This window comes from Amblyomma maculatum, chromosome 2 (genome assembly GCF_055883805.1).
Source record: "Amblyomma maculatum isolate TAMU_Amacu chromosome 2, ASM5588380v1, whole genome shotgun sequence".
NCBI lineage: Eukaryota > Metazoa > Arthropoda > Arachnida > Ixodida > Ixodidae > Amblyomma > Amblyomma maculatum.
This window is the reverse complement of record NC_139345.1, coordinates 42,658,258-42,676,178: the sequence shown is the minus strand read 5'-3', so window position 1 is coordinate 42,676,178 and position 17,921 is coordinate 42,658,258. Positions and strand designations below refer to the sequence as shown.

The window sequence follows — 17,921 nt, the reverse complement described above, 5'->3', positions numbered from 1 at the left end:
TTCAAGAAGATAAGCCGGCGTCAAGCCGGCGTTGCGTAGAACATAAACAATTCTTACATGATGGTCACTACGAGACTCCGGTACTACTCATGGGTACTACTGTGCTAACTGTTGCTAACCACAGCTAGCGTTTGTACCAGAGCCGGTCGTGGTACCAACCTTGTGACCCTGTCCTTGCAGCGAGTTGCAACCAATTGGAAGTACCAAAATATGGAAGCTCCTTATATATCGTCATCATCTACGGCTTTAGGGCGCCCGTCTTCCGTTTCAGGATTGATAAATAGGCGCGTAGTTCTCAAGTCTCGTCCAGGCGTTGACGGCGTGCCGCAGCTCAGCAATTTTGCTACAGAGCAATGTGCCACCCCGAACGACTTTAATGACGGAGAGGTTCTTGTTCGCAGCGTTTTCCTCTCCATCGATCCTGCCCTACGATGCCGCATGAACGAGGCCACAGGCGTGCATTACCTGACACCTTGGCTGATTGGGCGCTGCGTCGAAGGTGTGGGCGGCGTTGGCGTGATAGAAAAATCTCACAGCCCGCTTCTTGCGAAGGGTGATGTTGTTTGCAGAGCCATGTCATGGCCTTGGCAGCTTTATTTCAAGACAACAGCGGACTCTCTGCAGAAACTGGACGTGGAAGAACTCGGTGGTGACGTCTCCGTTGTGCTGACGTGTCTTGGTCTCACAGGACTCACGGCTTTACTAGGGCTGCGCGAGAAAGGTGGCATCAAGCCGTCCACCAACCAGACCTGCGTTGTGTCTGCTGCTGCTGGCGCTTGCGGATCGCTGGCGGGCCAGATTGCCAAGCTGGAAGGCTGTAAGAAAGTCGTGGGCATATGCGGCACCGATGCCAAGTGCGACTTCGTGACCAAAACGCTGAAGTTCGACGCGGCTATTAATTATAAGACTGAAGACGTTGACAAAAAGTTAAAGGAAATTTGTCCGGAGGGCGTTCAGGTACGATGAATTTATCTGCCTTTTTTTCTTTTGTTTAGGATTTACCTGGTCGCCGTGCAAGCATATTGTGCACGCCCCCTCTCGACTCTCTCGTAGGATTGCAGTATCGTCGTGTCTAGAAGTAATTATTAAGTGCCTTATAAAGAAGTTATTCGGCCCCAGGGACCGTATCAGGGTACGATCACGCCACAAAAACTGCCGCAAATCTGTCACAAACGGTATGCACTGGCATCCACATGGCGCCCAACTATGCTGCCAGCCGCCATACTTCCAGTGCACGTTCAGAACGGCTCCGCTAGCATGCTAGCAAAGACGCCGTTGGCTGACTCGAAATATGGTAAGTGGCAGCAGCTCCTCCGTGAAATCTGAGAGTCGGAATTTGGATATATATATATATATATATATATATATATATATATATATATATATATATATATATATATATATATATATATATATATATATATATATATATATATATATATATATATATATATATATATATATATATATATATATATATATATATATATGTATATGTATATATATATTGGAGTGTTGGAGAAGTGCGTAGCCGATACTGGGTAGTCGTTTCATCCCTGTCGCATCATCCCGGCCGCGGCAGCCACTTTTCGATGGAGGCGAAAAGCAAGACGCCCATGTGCTGTGAGACGTCAGTGCACGTTAGAGAACCCCAGGTGGTCTAAATTTTCGGAGCCCTCCACTACGGCGTCTCTCATAGTCTGAGTCGCTTTGGGACGTTGGGACGTTAAACCCCACAGACCAATTAAACCAAACCTGACGCGTCCGTCTTTCGTGTTGGCATCTGTAAACACAAACAGTGCAGTGACCGTCATTAAACCGGTGAGTTGCCGAGCTAGGCAGCGAGCTTGAATTATCGCCTTGGCGCAAGCATAGATTCCCAGCATGTGTACAAGAAAAAATAAATAAATAAAAGGTAATCCAAAGTGGCCACGACACCACCGGAATAAACAAAGCGCATATGCCCGAATGACTCATTGCAAAATCTGATACATAACGAGGTCACATAATTTCATACGTAAAGCTTTAGGGAAAATTTAATTCTTCGCCTCTTCTGGATGCACTTCGTCAAAAATCTTCGCGGGTAATCCCGAGGCCAAACTCAGAAGCGTTATGTCTCGGTCACATATATGCAGAAGAGATTGAAATCAAAGGTTCTGCACCCGCCGTGGTGGCGCAGTGGTTAGGGCGTTCCTTAGTGTGCCCAAGAATGCGGGATCGAATCCCGGCCGCGGCGGCCGCTTTTCGATGGAGGCAAAAAGCAAGGCCGTGTGCTGTGCGTTGCAGTGTACGTTAAGAATACCAGATCGTCGAAATTTCCGGAGCCCTCCATTACGGTGTCCCTCAAAGCATAAGTCGCTCTGGGACATTCCGTGAATCCGGAAAGCCGCATGTGGTTCTTTGGTACTCTTGCATTGAAGACTTATCTGAGCAGGACCTTCGGTTTGGTTTATGGGGTGTTTGGTTTGGTTTGGTTAAACCCCACAAACCAAACCAAACACCCCATAAACCAAACCGAAGGTCCTGCTCAGATAAGTCTTCAATGCAAGAGTACCAAAGAACAACATGCGGCTTTCCGGATTCACGGAAGGGTTGTCCCCGTTTTCCGAGCTTTCATTCCGGAATAGAGAGAAAACGAATCCACGAACACCGTTCTTCGCTGCGCCCTTTTCGCATACCTCAGCTCGAGCAGTGCTAACCTGCTGAAGGCCTCATATGCATAGAGTAATATACGCCATATGGTCCGACGTAATGCGTGCGCGCGCGACGGACGTAGCGAGCGCGAGCCGGTCGGCCCAACGTCGCCGACGCCGACCGCGTCGGCTAGGCATCCCAACATTCTTTATGAGCGGCCGCGCGCGCGTTTCGGACACTGATTTGGAAAGGCTGCTAGAAAGCATTCGAGCGCATCCCTGCGTCTATGATACCAAACTGATTGACTACAGAGACGCAGAGAGAGAGAGAGAGAGATGCCTAGGATGCAATCCGTCAGCAGTGCGGCCATGGACACAGCTGTGAGCTCTTTGTTGCAGAGAGTAATGCGTCATGCCCGTTTTAATGCAGTGCTTGAGGAGGTGCAACGATGTTTCCCCTATCGCAGTACCTTCAGTGGGATAATACCAGAAACTGTGGAAGCTGCTTTCGGAATCGAAGGCCGTCGACTTTGCTACACGGAGCGGCAGCGCTTTCGTGTCAACCTTCCGAATCGCGAAATTGATAGAATTCTATAGAAACTCTGACCGAGCGAAAAATTTAGTGATCCTCATGACTGTGTAGCACTTCTGCAATGATGTAGACACTTAAATTAAGATTAGTTTTCAGTAAAATGTACACAGTTATCATCGCTCCGTCAGTAGCCGTCGTCGACGGGCTCTCGGACAAAAATGCAAGCCAGAATTTGAAGGAACCGCCATCTTAGGCCGTTCAAATAAAAGAAAAGAAAGAAATAATAGAAGCTTTTCAAATATGGGAAGCCGGAGAAAAGTTCGTAAGCACACCGTCAGTTATGCTAACAAGTCATGAGATAAAGTTAATAAAGGAGCGTAGGTGCGTGGCGATGTGACACTGTCTGTGCAATGCGATTGCCAGATTTATTTTATCAGAGGATGCGCGTGGGCTTTTGAAATGTAACCCTGTTATGAATAAACCATAGTTGACAGTGCTTCCTTGTGTGTCTGTGTATAGCGTAGCGCTCAAATTTCTTAAAACATGAATGTGGCACGCGAGCCAGCACGCGTCCGGGGCAGGACTGGGAAGAGTTTGTCTGCTACGTGCACCGCAAAAGCAGCGACGGCGTAGTTAGGCTTGGGAGCCATGACTGACAGGCTTGTGACCGTTTTTGTCCAGAAGCAGGTGGTACCAAGCACGACCTCCTCTGTAGAGGAGGTCGTGGTACCAAGTATGCATGGTTTAAAATCGTACGTCCCTGACAAACATGACGTGTTTTTATGCATGTTTTAATTTGTACTGTCTGTACTTATCAGGCACCACCATTTAAAAATTGATGGGTCTGACTGGCAGCAGTATTGGTGGAGTAGGACATATTAGAAAAACGAACACAGCAGCTGCTAATTATGAGCGGTGGTACGTGGCGTGTCGGCTGAACAGTAAACAGAAACAGCCTTCGTAAGCTGACCATACTAAACAAGCCAGAGGCATCAAAAGTTTTGAGCTTATTTTGGCAGATGGTTAGCTTTCTAGGTAACCAGAAACCTAGTGGACTACTTTCTGTCGCGGACTTGTGTGTGGTATCATTTCGGACTTGAATTTCGTTATCACTGTCTTCCATAGCGTTGCTGTATTAAGCTAGTAGCGAAAGCATTTGGCTTCTTTTAGACGTGTTTTTGCCATGCTGCTAATTCGGGAATTTATGCTTACAGGTGTACTTTGACAATGCTGGCGGCGCTGTCAGCGACGCTGTTATTCGAAATATGACTCAAGACTCGCACATTGTGCTGTGCGGCCAGATAGCTGCCTACAACAAAACTGCACAGTACCCACCACCTTTGGATGGACACATCCAGAAAATCATCGAGGACAGGCACATCACCCGTGACCGTTTTCTAGTGCTCCAGTATGAAGATAAGTTTGAAGAGTCTCTTGCCCAACTGAAGGCATGGCTGAAAGAAGGAAAACTGATTTTGCGGCATACTGTTGAAAGTGGCCTTGAAAACGCACCGCGAGCATTCGTCAACATGATGAATGGAGGAAATATTGGAAAACAACTGGTTATTGTCAGTGACATCTAATGGAAGTTTGTTATGACTAGTGATAACTCTTTAGCATGCAGCAAAACGTCCCTTTCATATTGGCTCACCTGGAACTGGTTTGGGAATATACCAGTATGGAGCAGAACATTTGCTGATGACCTCATGTAGTAATGCATTCAAGTACGGCTTTTGTCTCCACTGTTCGTTGTATACATTTGAGGGTCCAATTAAACTTTCACTGGTGCCTTCCTTTTCACTGCGGATCTCTTAGTACACGTGTTCAAGTAACAGCTTGCAGAACATTTTGCAAGTTTTGTAACATGCATGGGTTAAAATCTGAAAAACTAATTAATTTGCCTTAATTCTCTCTCGTCGCCTGGAATTTATTGCTATGTCAGGTACGCCGGTAGCAGCGTCAAACGAAACTCTAAAGTGAGTCCTTCAGGCAACCACGCTTGGCAACTATGCCGAGCGTTTTCGAACTGAGCCCGCCAAATCGAGAAACCGCCAACGGAAACCGCGCTGGGCTCCTCCTTTCCAGATAAACATTTCGAACGTCACTTCGAGCTCGCCGATTGCACAAGGTAAGCAGGTAACCTGAGCCACTCCAAAACACGCTGCTTGCTTCAGACACAACTCTGGGGCGCCGCGATAACAGGCGCAGAAAAGATAACGTATCCGGGGCCGAGTCCGGCACTGGCCGATGGGCGGATGACAAACGGCGTAGTGTCGTCAGCTGGAGCCGTAGTAGCTGCAAAAATTTAACACGTTCTTCTGGGCTTGAACAGTTGTTGATTGTACACAGTAATTAATAAGCCTCCTCTCGGAAACGAGATGACTGCCAGTGTGGCATGGACGAAAAGTTTCCTTTGTGCTGCTGTGTGTTTTGCGATTGCCGCCTGCACTTCGCCCGACTCGCCGAACGTGCAGCAGGTGAGTGCAGTAGCGCGCGTTTGCAAGCGACTGATACACACTGCAATCTCGGTCTTAACCTCGAGATGTGTTAAGGCCAACAATGTCTGCCGTACTGCTTTTAACGGAAAATCAAGAGTTCACCAATTCTTCCTGCAGGCCATAAAACTAGCGGTATAATTTTTTACCCTTCGTTAACGCTCAACAATGCCTGCTTGCGTATAACGAAAGCAGACGGGCTAGCGTACCAACTAAACGCTTGATACTTGTGTGAGTATACTTAAAATGTAGTCCTTGCATCTTGAGCATGCGTGTATGGTTTTCATTTGGGCAACAGTATCAGCACGGGGGATCGGGGATAAGTTATTTAGGTACGCTTCCGGCTTTCGTAGGAGTATATCCGTGGTGGATATAGTTACTTTGTGCATGGCGGCCGCATTTGGCCTGTCAAGGAAAAACTTCATCTTCACTTCGCCTCTATGCGGCAATTGTATTATCGTCCATGAGAGATGTTCCAGAAAAACTCACTATGCATGTGCATGATATATGTCATACCCATTGCGGTATGCGATAAGCTATCGCCGGCCGCGATAAGGTGGCTGTGGCGTTCTTATTCCCACTTCGGATTCAATAAGCACGAGTGTGACACGTGGGAAATGCTTTTTCTTTGAATGAAATGATCAAAACAGGTGCTCAAACACCCACGATGAGCAACATATTGATGAAACTACGCATTCGTTTTAATCACTGGAATGTCGATGTCGCTTATTTTCCAGAGAAGTCTAACATCTCTGCTGCCCCCTTTGCCATTATAAAAGAGACCTCAGAAGGTTTGACACAAGCGGAAATTTCTCAATCGGAACTATCATCAAAGCACCGACAGTTGCATGGGAAGTCCAAGGGAGATTGCTCAAAAACCGTTTATGTAGATATATTTTGCGAACACGGGCCGAAAATCACGCGCCAAAACAGCACGCAGCAACCTTGTCTATTTGTTGCAGCAAGCCTTGGCTGCTGATACACATTGCCTTTATTTTATGCGGCCGTTCGCTGTGCCCAGTGTTTCTCTGTTCTCTTCGCTAAACTTATCTTCATTGTCAGCTTTGACATATGGTCCGCCCACTCAGCGCCACAGGCAGGTCCAAAAAGGAAATGCATGTCCACCGTACAAAGGCCGCAAAAGATAACAACCTTGCTCGCCGTTTAGGCTTAACACGCATTTTGGTATGAAATGCTGTCATTTCTGCTTCACTTCTTTTTAACTGCTAACATCTCAGCTAAACCTGAACGCAGCGGGGTTCTACGAACCGCGAGGAGCCGGACAACCTTATCAGAAAATGCCACGTGTCAAAGTAGAACAATAGGCTAAGGCCAACATTATATGCTGTCATTTAGAATTTAATCGAAATAAATTTTAAGGCACGAGCTAATAGTAAAACCGTGAACACGTTGGATAAGGAAAAGAAACGAAACTGGTATAAATTGTTCATTCTCAAGGGAGCGAAACCATATATTCACGCACTCCTTCCGGGCATATTCCTCCGCTATCTTATCAGTCGCGGATCCCATAATTTCGTTCTTCCACTCGAACGCTTGGCGAACGTGTCACTTGCGCTTCATGGTGTATGCTGGAAATTCTTGACATGCCCAGACTCGCTCACAATGATCGGGACCTTTGAGAAGGTAACGATGCGAAAAACTCATGTCAAGCGAGAAAGAGGTAAAGGGAGAGCAAAGATGCTCATGACAGTATAGTTAAGAAGGAGGAGGAATAGGAGAAATGAGGTAGAGATACCTTTTATATGGACTGCATATAGATGTAGATGTAGTGGAAGTAGTTACGACATAGTGACCGATTAATGCAAAATCTTATGGGGCTATGCAAATGCTGCCGAGAAAATGCTGGATGAAGTCCTTTTTGGCGCACACCGTGTACAGAAAACCGGCCGCACTGACACAGTCTTTGTAAAGTAGCGAATGCTGTGAATCGCGTTCTATATACATAGAACTTTGCGTCGGGCGAGGGTGTCGCCGAAATTCCTCCTCTCTGGGCTGTCGGAAACCGGTTTCACTGCAGCTTCTACAGTGCTAGCGCGGGATGCACACGACAGTCCAGCGAACAATATGGCAGCGCGCAGGGCGTCCACAATGTATTGGTCTATTAGTATCTCAATTATTGCTATGCAAATCACATGTGTGTGTGTGTTTTTCATACACATTTATGCTTCCAGCGGTGTACAACTTGCAAGTGACCGCTGCTTGTGCTGGCAGCCTTTACTTTTTTCCACTCGATTCTCCTGTAATTTGCCCTACGGCCTGAGTTGAAATTCAAGGACTGAAAGGGCGACAGGAGATAATCATCTGGGGAGTAGCGGTACGAAAAATTACGATCATTAGTTCCTCAAAAGGAAAAGTATTCCAAGTGAAGGTGAAGATAGTAGAAACGAGACGCGTGCACCAAAACACTCGGGCGCTCAACACAGTCAAGATACTCTAATGGCTTGTATCAGACTTCTTTCTGTCCGTGAGATAAGCTAACAAAACATTTGCCCCACATAATGAAGCTGTATTACGCTAGGAAGTAAGTACATGTACATTCTCTATGACCTGTGTGCAGCCCTGGTGGAGATCGAAGGCAGTTTCTGTAGGACATGCAGGGTATTGTAAAGTTAAATCTATCACCACAAGGAAAATTTTTGACCAAGAGTGGACACAACTTAGGATAACAATATAGACAAGCGCACCGTTTCTTTCTACAGGTCCCGTCTGGTTTGAGTAAAATGTCTTCTTGCAGTGGTTGTTGAACAACTTCTCAACAGTCTTCGAAAGCTGCATACCAGTGTTCAAGGTTCCTGTGCAAGCTACAAGTACTTAGATGCTAAAAGAGCAGCCATTATTAACTTCGTAGCAAACACCATCTGCACTTAGTCTCCTCACAGAATGACTACGCATATCTCGCGAGGACTAAGTTTCGCAATTAGTCATTCTATATCCGTTCTTGGCTTGAAGTGCCCGCTCGCATATTCTGTGCATTAAAACTCCAGCTAATAATACTTTTTACTTGCGCTGTGTGGCTGTCTTTGTGTCATTTTGTTTTGACCTCCTGTGAGTTATCTGCTTCCGAGTTAACATGGCGCGTTTATTTGCAATTCCAGGAGTGCATACGAGCAGCCGTGCTTATAAATATAGGAGCTTTTCTCAACCGAGATGATTTTCCGTACATGCGATTTATTCAGTGTATATTTGAACAAGGTCAATGTACGGTAGTACGCCGAAAAATGTGTGTGTGTGTGTGTGTGTGTGTGTGTGTGTGTGTGTGTGTGTGTGTGTGTGTGTGTGTGTGTGTGTGTGTGTGTGTGTGTGTGTGTGTGTGTGTGTGTGTGTGTGTGTGTGTGTGTGTGTGTGTGTGTGTGTGTGTGTGTGTGTGTGTGTGTGTGTGTGATAGGATTGTGATAGGCGCAACCGGCTCCTATCACAATGGTTGATATTGTTACGGGGATGTATCTAATGTAATTTGCGCTGCGATGGGCGGACCTCGGCGCAAAGACTTCACGAGCCTTGCAGCATCCACTTTCTCAGCGTCGTCGTCTTTTAGACCACTTCGTAGTCCACGTGTTTCTCGGTCGTCATTGTTGTCTGTGAGCACACCACTTCGGTCACGCGTTTCCCGCTAACACTATCCCCCTCGGCAAAAGGCAACGCGTAGGTGAGCGGTGTGGAGGGGGAATGATACGGCTTGAGGCGGACCACATGTACGATTTCGGAAGTGGGTGTAGCGGACGGTGACTTTGGGCGGAGCGGTGCAATCTCATAGGTGACCTCGGTCACTGAGCGTAGTACACGATAAGGACCTGTGTATTGCTGCAGAAGTTTTTCACACAACCCCACACGACGGCACGGAAGCCAGAACAACACCAGAGATCTGGGAGGGTAGTGAAAGTCACGGTGGTGAGCGTCGTAGTGGCGTTTTTAAGCTTCCTGAGTGATGGAGAGCTTGTGACGAGACGAGTAATCTGGCGAGCAGCATCGGCTCGGGCGATGGTATCGCGGGCATAAGTTGTGACGGGGCCAGCGGCGGGAAGCAAAGTGTCGAAGGGCAGTAAGGGGTCTCTTCCAAAGAGAAGATAGAATGAAGGGTACCCAGCAGTGTCATGGCGCGAAGAGTTATATGCAAAGTGACAAATGGCAGATTAACTTGTCCCAATCGCGGTTACCGTCGGATACATACATGGCGAGCATGTCGGTGAGCGTGCGGTCAAGACGTTCCCTAAAGCCGTTCGTCTGAGGGGGATACGCCGTGGTGAACGTGTGTCGAACAGAGCAAGAACGAGGTATTTCGTCAACAACTCGGGAAAGGAAACAGCGGCCACGGTCGGTAAGTAGTTGACGGGGAGCACCATGGTGAAGTATGACATCGTGCAAAAAGGAAGTCAGCAACGTCAATGGCGCAGTTAGTTGGAATGGCGCGAGTGATCACGTACCGCGTGGCATAATCGGTGGCCACAGCGATCCATTCGTTTCCCGACGAGGACTCTGGGAAGGGCCCTGGGAGGTCAAGGCCAACACGAGAAAACGGCTCAGTCGGGATAGCAATCGGCTGCAGGTGTCCATGCAGGAGCAAGAACAGGGGGTTTCTTCCGGCGTTGACAGAGGTCGCAAGCGGCTACATAACGTTAAAGCCCCTCTACATAACGTTGGACGGAGCGAAACGCCGGCGCACGCGGTTGTATGTGCGTGAGAGGCCAAGATGACCAGCTGTAGGGGCGTCATGCTTTTGTTCGAGAACGGCAGATCGTACGTAGGTGTTGGGGAACGACCAGCAAGTGCTCAGCGCCGTCAGGTTGCATGTTGCGGCGGTACAGCGTGTTCCCATGAACGAAGAACTGGGCGAGGAAAGAGTCACGGCTGTCTGTGCGCAGGCGGTCGATGGGAGAACTGAGGGTTGAGACCAAGCGCGGTTCGTCGGCAGTATTTGCATAGCCACAAGTCGGATATAGAGAAAACACAGGAGTCCGACTCATTGTCCGTAGGGGAAGGGGGATCGACGGGATAACGAGACATACAGTCTGTATCCTGGTGGAGCCGACCGGATTTGTGTATAACGGAAAAGGTATACTCCTGAATGCGCAGTACCCAGCGGCCAAGGCCATCGGGTGTGACGAAAGCTGTCTTCTCGCGGTCTTTTTCGTCAACAGAGATTTGCCAGTAGCCGCTACAAAGGTCGATGAAGGAAAAGTAGCGGGCTCCATGTAAACAATCCAAGGCATCGTCTATTGGCGGAAGCGGGTAAACATCGTTCCTTGCAATCTTGTTCAGATGTCGATAGCCGACGCAAAAGCGCTAACTGTTGTCTTTCTTTCTAACGAGCACGACAAGGAGATCCCCAGGGCCTGTTCGAAGGTTCGATGATATCGTTCGCCACCATCTTGTCGACCTCCTGCTGGATGAATTGGTGCTCTGAAAGGGACACACGATAAGGCCTCCGATGTACAGGTCTTGCATCGCCGGTGTCAATGCGGTGAGTCACAACTGATGTTTGGCCCAGAGAACCGGCGGCAAAGTAAAAAATGTCGGTGAAGGGCAACAAGAGGTTGTGCAAGTCCTGAGCGTGCTCGTGGCTGAGGTCGGAGGCAATCATCGCGGAAATAGGGTCGGTAATTGGGGTGAGGAATACGGGTGCTTGAAGGACGTTTGAAGGTAGGCCAGGAGTGAGTGCACGGATGGTGAAGTCTGTGAGACAGGACAAAGTAGCAAGGGACATTCCTGCGGAAATAACTTGGGGCGACAGACTGAAGTTCAGGATAGGAAGGTAGGAGCTGTTCTGGGTAACGCGTACAATGAGGCGAGGAAGAACGACGTTGCGGTCGAGAAAGAACTCGGTAATAGGGCAAGCAACATAGTCACCACCAGGCACAGGCGGAAAAGGGAACAGAGATAGGTAAACAGCAGAGTCAGGGGGCAGGCGAGCGAATTCGGTGGAGCGAAGGCGCAGTGTAGATTGAGGATGTTCGGAGCAGACAGGTAGGTCAAAACGAAGAAGGGTCGATAAGGCAGAGTGGGCCGTTAAACACTCAAGACAGGATCACATTGTGAGGGCACTGGTTGAGGACGGTGAACAAAACAGGGATGTGATGACCGGCAAGGGTGACTCGGGCAGTGCACTGCCCAGTGACGGCAGCAGTACTGCCATCGGCAACACGAACGGTGGGCGAAGCGGGGGGGTCTGTACTTTCTTGAGGCGGCGGCAAAAGGATGAGTCATGATCGAGACTTGGGCGCCAGTGTCAATGAGGGCAGAGACAGGAACACCATCCACGAACAGGGAGAGGAGGTTAAAGGGTGAAGAAATGGGCAGTAGAGGATTTCCAGGTCGGGGTACCAATGCAGCGTCAGCTCCGGGAGCTGCATTCGCTGGTTTCCCACGAAGCGGTCGGCGGAGGACGATGAGGAACTGCGGCGAGGAAGATGTGAAAGGGAACGGCGGGCTGGCAGGGAAGGAGAGCGACTGGACACAGGCGGAGGCGAAGTGGTCTCGGTGCGAACGAGGCGAGAAACGGCGATGGCCGTAGTCGAAGTAGCGGTCAACCTAAGTGAAATGTCGAGGTGGTGCAGACCAGCAGCTGCGGCAGTGGCGAGAGATGTGGCCAGTACGAGAGCACGTGAAACAGATCGGCCGATCGTCAGGGGTGCGCCACTCATCAGGATTGCGATATCGGTAGCGTGGCGTGCAGGTGTTGTGGCACGTAGTGACCATGGGAGGGACGTGGCACGAACTCTGGTGCTCACGGTGCGGCTACAGATGACGCCCAAGTTGGCAACCTCTTGACGGATGACGGCTTGAATAAGATATATAGTCGCTAGGTTGCTGTTCGAGAAGGGTGGTCTGGATGCAGCAGGAGCGAGCGCTTCCAGTTCACGACGCACGATGCGAGTCACGTTGCCAGTGTTTGAAGGCAGATCCTCGCACGTGGATCTAGGGGCGTTGTTGGGGAGCCGGTCGAAGCGATGCCCAATGCGTCGGTGTTTGGCCTGCTCGAAACGTCGACAGACCTGCAGAACGGAGTCAACCGTAGAACAGTCCCGACAGAGTAGAAGATTAAAGGCATCGTCGGCTATGCCTTTGAGGATATGCCCCACCTTATCAGGTTCTGCCATGTCTTTATCAACCTTTCGGCGCAGGGCCAAAACGTCTTGGATATAGATGATATAAGGCTCGGTAGATGTCTGGGCCCGAGTGGCGAACTCCCTATTGGCGGTGAGTTGACGGCCAACAGGCTTTCCGAACAAGTCACGGAGTTTTTGTTTGCAAACATCCCAGGAGGAAATGTCTGCTTCGTGTGTTTCGAACCACACGCGTGCCGTGCCAGCGAGGTAGCAGATGATATTGGCCAGCATCAGCGTGGCGTCCCACCTGTTGTGTTGGCTAACATGCTCATAGAGCGAGAGCCAGTCCTTGACATCGACCTCATCTCTACCGCAGAATGGGCCAGGGTCACGGGGGTGGGCTACGACGACAGTTGGTTTTGTGAAGTAGATGGAGCCGAGTCGGTTGTCATCGTGACGGTTCTGAGGCGACGGCCGCTGTGGAGATCCAACGTCAGATCCCACGACCTCTACATGTGGCGGAGAAGCCAGAGGCATCGCTGATAGGAGAAGTCAGAGGGCAGTAAATATATGCAAAGGAAATAGCAGAACTTTTGCTTATAACTCTCAGCGCTTCAACCGGAGGTATTGTGAACATAAAGTTGACAGATTGTTTTAATAGTAACTGGTGATTATGAAAAAATACTGCCTCCCCCGTAATCGAGAGTAGATGAAAGTGCGAATGGTTACTGCCATAGCACCTTTTAGGGGCCGATCGCTTTAGCGATCGTCCCAGGCGGCCTCCCAATTTTCTATGCAATGGTTAGCAATTGTGAGGGAGTAGACAAAGAGAAGGGGTAACGTGGTACACCCAAACCATGTGGTTGAGCATTACCCGCTCACAACAGTGGGGGTAGTCAGGGGAATACAGGGAGGGTCATACCAGAGGTTTAGGAGAGACGGTGAAAGAAATGTATTAGTTTGTAGGTGGTAAGTTGCTGTCTCTTGGGTAGAAAGGGTGAGAGAAGAGGGTGGTAGGGCACAGCGAGACAGCCTGTAGTGTTCAAGCAGTTCTGTGTGTGTAAGGATCGGGGAGGCATACTTGTGATCCGAGACAGTGGAGGCTCGGGGAATGTTCGCGCGAGCGTGTCGATAGGCAGCTTCATTGCCGGGTATCGACTGGTGTCCCGGAATCCAGATCACACTATTTTTTTTTTCTTTTCGGAGGGTTAGCGAGAAGGATCCGAAGGCTAGTAGCACCAATGCGTCCGCCAAGATAGTTACGGCAGGCCGCGCGGGAATAAGAAGCAGATTGTTCGAGTTCTCCCCGAGTGTGCATTCAACACAGTGACGCATTTGATTTAGTGATGCAAAACTATGGGAAAATTCACTATCGCTACTATCGATAATACCGATATATCGATAATTATGCAGTTGTTGGCTAGCAATATTGCTGAAACATTTGCGATACCTGACTGGTTGTCTTATGAGGCTTTACCGTCCCAAAGTGACTCGGACTATATGAGGGACGCCGTAGTGGAAGGATTTCGACCACCTGGGGATATTTAGATGCACTGATATCACACAGTACACGGACGCATTACTTCTCGCCTCCATCGAAAAACGGCCGGCGCGGTCGGGATTAGATTCTGCATCCTTGGGTTCGGCAGTCGAGCGCCGTAACAAATGAGGAACAGAAAAAAGGTACTTTTATAAATTCAGTATAAGCCAGTATATTCAGTATAGGCCGTTGGAAGGGTTGACCTGCCGTAAAACCTGTATAGATCCTTTCGGCTTACAATTTGTACTGTGTTTTGAGCTGTTTTGCCTGCGTGCATCGCTGCGTTGTCTGCTAGATACCGTGTATGACCGCAGTGAGTGTGATAGTTGAATACGAGTGCCATCTTTCCTTTAATATAAGTTCAGTGGCTGATAATGACATATGTTGCACTGATTTGTGCTGCTGTTAGTGCTTTTGTTGTAATTGGTGTGTGATGTTTGGTGTGTGATGTAAGGAGGGCGAGAGAGGGGATTTCGTAATCGCTTGACATCGAAATAGCTATCTACAGCTGACTGTACGGGAAGACATCCGAACCGCGGGCTTTACTCGATTTGAACCTGACTACCAACGTGAGATCCGTATTGGCGAATCGGTCTGTCAAAAGTTTAGATCCCACGACGTTTCCTGCTAAGGCGTTTATTGGCGCTCCTTTGATCCTGGCTCGACAGCCTGAAGGTTTAGCGGATTAGTAAATTACTTGGTTTCTAATCGGCGTAAATTGCACTGTTCTGAATTACCTAATCCCTGGCCCGGGATTTTGATCTTGATGAGTGCAAGAGATTCAGTACTTATGGTAGCAGTACGCGCTGTTGTAGTGGTGCTGTAGTCTGTTGTGGTGTAACTCGTGAAAAATGGCAAATATTATAGGCTGTGCTTACAGTTAATGATGTGGGTGGAATTTGTCAGTTGCGAGGGAGGACAAACATTTACCAACTGTTTTGTACTCAAACTTGCCCCAGAATACTTAGACTTTGTCAAAATTCTAGAGTCCAGGGGACCTCCTTCTGAGCCGTGTAGGTGCTCTGATTTAGCATTCGTGGAGGTACTTCCCATTGTAGAGGGTAGGACAAAAAAATTTTTTGCCATCCAGAGGCTTTGAACACAGGAAAGTCAATACAAGCCGCACGAAGTTGCTCAAAAGCAGACCCCCTGGCTCTACGCTTTTGATAAAGTCTCTACATCACCTTACGTGAATAGTTGCTTGTTCAACTTCTTCAGGTGTAAATATAAGCATATTAATTAAGAGAAATATATAGGGTGTTCGGATTTTGTTGGTGACGCTAAGAATTGCATAGAGGTGTGGTGAAAGTTGAGATAAAATTTCAAGTTCTGGTGGGGCTGCCATGTCGGAGGCGTGATAAGAAAGAGGGTCTACATGGGCGTGGTGGTGGTGGTGAAAACGTTTATTAAAACTAGTTACATGAAGGTTGCTCTGGGGTCAGGATTAGTGCCCTTCCCCTCACAAACACTAGGTGGAGTCTCTAGTACGGGACCCCATGTGGCTTCCGCTGCCGCCATTGCACGTTTGACCAACACCTTTTGGGCTTTCAGGTCGGAGCAGGCGAGTGGGTCGCCTCCCAGTCTTCCCGGGTGGGGTTTAGGTTAGGTGCAAAGGCAGGGTTGGAGAGGCACGCCCACACCATGTGGAAGAGGTCCGAGGACATTTCCCCACAGTGCGGGCACTCCCCGGGTTCTATGAAAATCGCTGGCCGGCTGATGGTTGAGCCTGCTTGTTTCTTGTGATTCTTGCGTGGCCAGTGACCGACTTAATATGGTGACTGAGGGGAGGCAAGGGAATGTAGAGCTTCGTCTAGGTCTGTCGGAGGGGAGTTTCCGCTGGCGAGGCGCACATTGAGTAGCTGCCTCATCGTGCAGTACGTGAAGGTGTCCTTCTCATTCCGGATCGAGAAAAGCAAACTCCGGGGAATTGTTCTATTTTACATTTTTTCTGTAACATCATCATTCCCGCAGGGAAAGGTCACGGAGGTACCCGCCAAGAGTTCCACTAATGACCTCTCAAACGCCACCGAGTCCATCAACGACGCGGCCTGGTGCGTTGGCCACAGGCCGATCTTCAAGGCCAGCGCATCGTCGGACGCTGTGCAGGTGACCCTGGAGGAGCCGCCGCGCGAGGGCCAGTGGACTTGCGCGTGCGCCATCAACACACTCGTGGCGACTCGCATGAAGGAGATCGCCTGCTCGAGGGGAAACGCTGTGCGGATGTCGCCGTTCTGCCGCGGCGTCAGCGATGGAGCCACCGGCATCCACATCGGCCGCCTCACGACCGATACAAATTACACCGTGTGCGTGCGCTACCTCTGTTCTGGAGAGAACAGCAGTGAGGTTACCTGCCACGCAGCCACGACAGGTTAGTGGGCACTGACTTGATATAAAGAGTTGAGCTTCTACCGAAATACGGTTGACCTAAAGCATAGTGTTGATCTCTGTTCCTGTGCGGTGCCTTAGGCCTTTTTAGAATTCTTTTTTTTATGCTTTAACCAAAAGGTAACGCTTTTGGTTATTATAAATGCAGATTTTGTGCTTTGTTAGTTTTAGACTGGCTAAACAATGCGGGAACTCACATTAGGCTTGCAGTCTATTTGATTTTAGAGGAATGGTTTGTACGCCTGATCGTGGGTACTGTAATATATGACATGCAGAGGCCGCAGTGAGAAGTGAGCCGCAGTTCGCAGTGTTCGTCAGCGCGAACGCCTCCCAGAAATCGGCCAACGTGACGTGGACGACGACTGGTCCCGACAACGGCCATTTCAGCGTGACGCTGTGGAAGGTTCCCTTGCACCGTGCGGGAACGCACTTACCCATAGACACGGTCACGTCCAACGTGTCCTGGTGCGCCTTCACATCACTGGAGCCGTACACGCTGTACAAGGCCGAAGTGAGCGCCATTGGTTCCAGCTCGGTCATGGCCAATAACGCCACTGTCTTCAGAACCCTACCTGATGGTGAGCTCTTGTATAGCGTGTGTAACGTCTAACGACGAAAAACCGCCGCGGTTATGCTTTATCTGCAACGGCATATGTCGAAGAAGGCGTGGAACGGCCTCAGTTTCTACACCGCTATGACGTCATAATCTTCAGTCCCCACTTTTACCTTCTGACTGTATACCCTCTTCTAACCACCTTTCTTTTCCCCAGTGCTGTGTAGAATGCTAGGGACACGTACCCGGAGCCTATCTGATCTATATCTCCTCTTTCAAGAAGTGACCATCGCTGCATTGGGAAAGGCACTCTTGCGAAGCGCGCTTTCAGAAGGCTGTTTTCAGCGGTTGTTACACGCGGTAGCCACACGCACTTTTCGCAGCGACAACAGCTACTGATGTGCACCTTAACATCGGGCGACCGGGTATGCGGCACATAAAATCATGTATGTGCTTGTGTTGCGGAGCCCAGCATGGCAGATAAGTGCCCATGTCTGCGCCGAACGGAGTCAGCAACGCAACAGCTATGCCGTAATTTGTGATGGGGTAAGAAAAGGTGCAGCTGCAGTCACAGAGAAGAGACGCAGCTCGCCTTGAGGACACGAGGAGAGACGTTCGCTGGGCGCGAAGTAAGAATATAACTATAAGGAGATTAAACTATAGTTTGGTTTATGAGGTTTAACGTCCGAAAGCGACTTCGACTATTAGGACGTCGTAGT

The 17,921-nt window shown here is 49.2% G+C and overlaps 3 protein-coding genes across 3 annotated transcripts in view; 2 read left to right on the top strand and 1 right to left on the bottom strand.

Annotated features, from left to right (window-relative positions):
* The first annotated feature begins 47 nt into the window (after window positions 1-47).
* Window positions 48-4,953, top strand: LOC146198525 (prostaglandin reductase 2-like). Its single transcript, XM_084594023.1, has 2 exons — window positions 48-957; window positions 4,380-4,953. The coding sequence occupies exons 1-2, from the start codon at window positions 211-213 to the stop codon at window positions 4,746-4,748; spliced, it is 1,116 nt and encodes a 371-aa protein (XP_084450149.1). The 5' UTR covers window positions 48-210; the 3' UTR covers window positions 4,749-4,953.
* A 385-nt stretch (window positions 4,954-5,338) lies between these two features.
* Window positions 5,339-17,921, top strand: part of LOC146198523 (phosphatidylinositol phosphatase PTPRQ-like) — a 26,300-nt gene continuing 13,717 nt past the window's right edge. The window contains exons 1-3 of the mRNA XM_084594021.1: window positions 5,339-5,642; window positions 16,236-16,632; window positions 16,925-17,227. Of these exons, the coding sequence (XP_084450147.1) occupies window positions 5,544-5,642; window positions 16,236-16,632; window positions 16,925-17,227 (799 nt within the window). The 5' untranslated portion in view covers window positions 5,339-5,543. The remainder of the gene's footprint in view (window positions 5,643-16,235; window positions 16,633-16,924; window positions 17,228-17,921) is intronic.
* LOC146198524 (uncharacterized) lies at window positions 11,256-13,261 on the bottom strand. The gene is made up of 2 exons (XM_084595871.1): window positions 12,407-13,261; window positions 11,256-11,351 (listed from the first exon to the last, which is right to left on the bottom strand). Exons 1-2 carry the CDS (start codon window positions 13,259-13,261, stop codon window positions 11,256-11,258), a joined length of 951 nt encoding a protein of 316 aa, XP_084451997.1.

Excerpts from the sequence above, each read along its gene's own strand:
- LOC146198525 (XM_084594023.1), top strand. The coding sequence starts at position 211 with ATGGAAGCTCCTTATATATCGTCATCATCTACGGCTTTAGGGCGCCCG. Across the intron at positions 958-4,379 it reads TTTGTCCGGAGGGCGTTCAG|GTGTACTTTGACAATGCTGG; the intron begins GTACGATGAATT and ends TTATGCTTACAG.
- LOC146198524 (XM_084595871.1), bottom strand. The coding sequence starts at position 13,261 with ATGCCTCTGGCTTCTCCGCCACATGTAGAGGTCGTGGGATCTGACGTT. Across the intron at positions 11,352-12,406 it reads GCGTCATCTGTAGCCGCACC|ACTTCACCATCCGTGCACTC; the intron begins GTGAGCACCAGA and ends CCTGTCTCACAG.